At 53.6% G+C, this 770-nt stretch overlaps 1 protein-coding gene across 1 annotated transcript; it reads right to left on the bottom strand.

Moving 5' to 3' along the window:
• Positions 1-770, bottom strand: DQ04_23871000 (receptor-type adenylate cyclase; the record flags this gene model as incomplete). The annotated part of the gene is made up of 1 exon (XM_009318194.1): positions 1-770. A coding segment is annotated over one exon (770 nt), but the record flags the coding sequence as incomplete, so codon positions are not given.

Below are 770 nucleotides of genomic sequence, written 5' to 3'. Positions count from 1 at the left end.
TCATGATGCGCACTCCCTCATTCACGCGGAGGTGCTGCTCAATGGTAGCAGCGTCACTCTCCGACAAGCCGATGATCAAAATGCTCCCCGTCGTCGGAAGGGCGCCAAACGGTTCTGTGGCACCCAGCAGCTGTGTAGATATCAGTGATCCGCCAAACGTGACGAGCGAACGCCGCCACACATCAGCCATGGCCGCACCTTCGTTGTTGCGGATGATGGCGTGGGCGTTGGGGTCACCAATGCTGCTGAGGTACTGTGCCAACACGAACATCTGCTGCTGAATGGTCGGGGCGAGAAAGAGGACGTTCCGCTGAAACTTCGTCAGCCGCGGTAATAGGAATATAGGGTCGATGAATATGAGGTTCGGCACCACCAAAATCTCCTCGAGCGCCAAACCTGTGAAAATGTGTGAGACATACGTTTCTTGCTCCGTTTTCAGAACCTCCACAACACCAGCAGTCGTAGACTGCAAGACCTTCAATGTAAAATCATGTCTCGTAAACCAGCCAAATGACAATGCCGCTTGCTGACCGCTCACAAGCTGCAAAAAGCCAGCAGTAAGAGCGCTAACATCGGTGAGGAGCAGCTGGAGAGCGTTCGCAGGTAGTCCCAGTACACTCGCATCAAAATAGCATTCACTACGAGGGTACGTATAAAAGGTTTCATCATCACTTTCCATGTCGAACGTGCCGGAAACAGACCGCTTGATACCGACCGTGCGGCCGCCCTGGTTGCACTGGCAAACAGCACCATCAGCAGCAGCAGCTTTA

This window comes from Trypanosoma grayi, assembly GCF_000691245.1.
Source record: "Trypanosoma grayi strain ANR4 Tgr_2387_V1, whole genome shotgun sequence".
Classification (NCBI taxonomy): Eukaryota; Euglenozoa; class Kinetoplastea; order Trypanosomatida; family Trypanosomatidae; genus Trypanosoma; species Trypanosoma grayi.
Note: the sequence above shows the minus strand (reverse complement) of the source record. Positions and strands in the feature narration are given on the sequence as shown.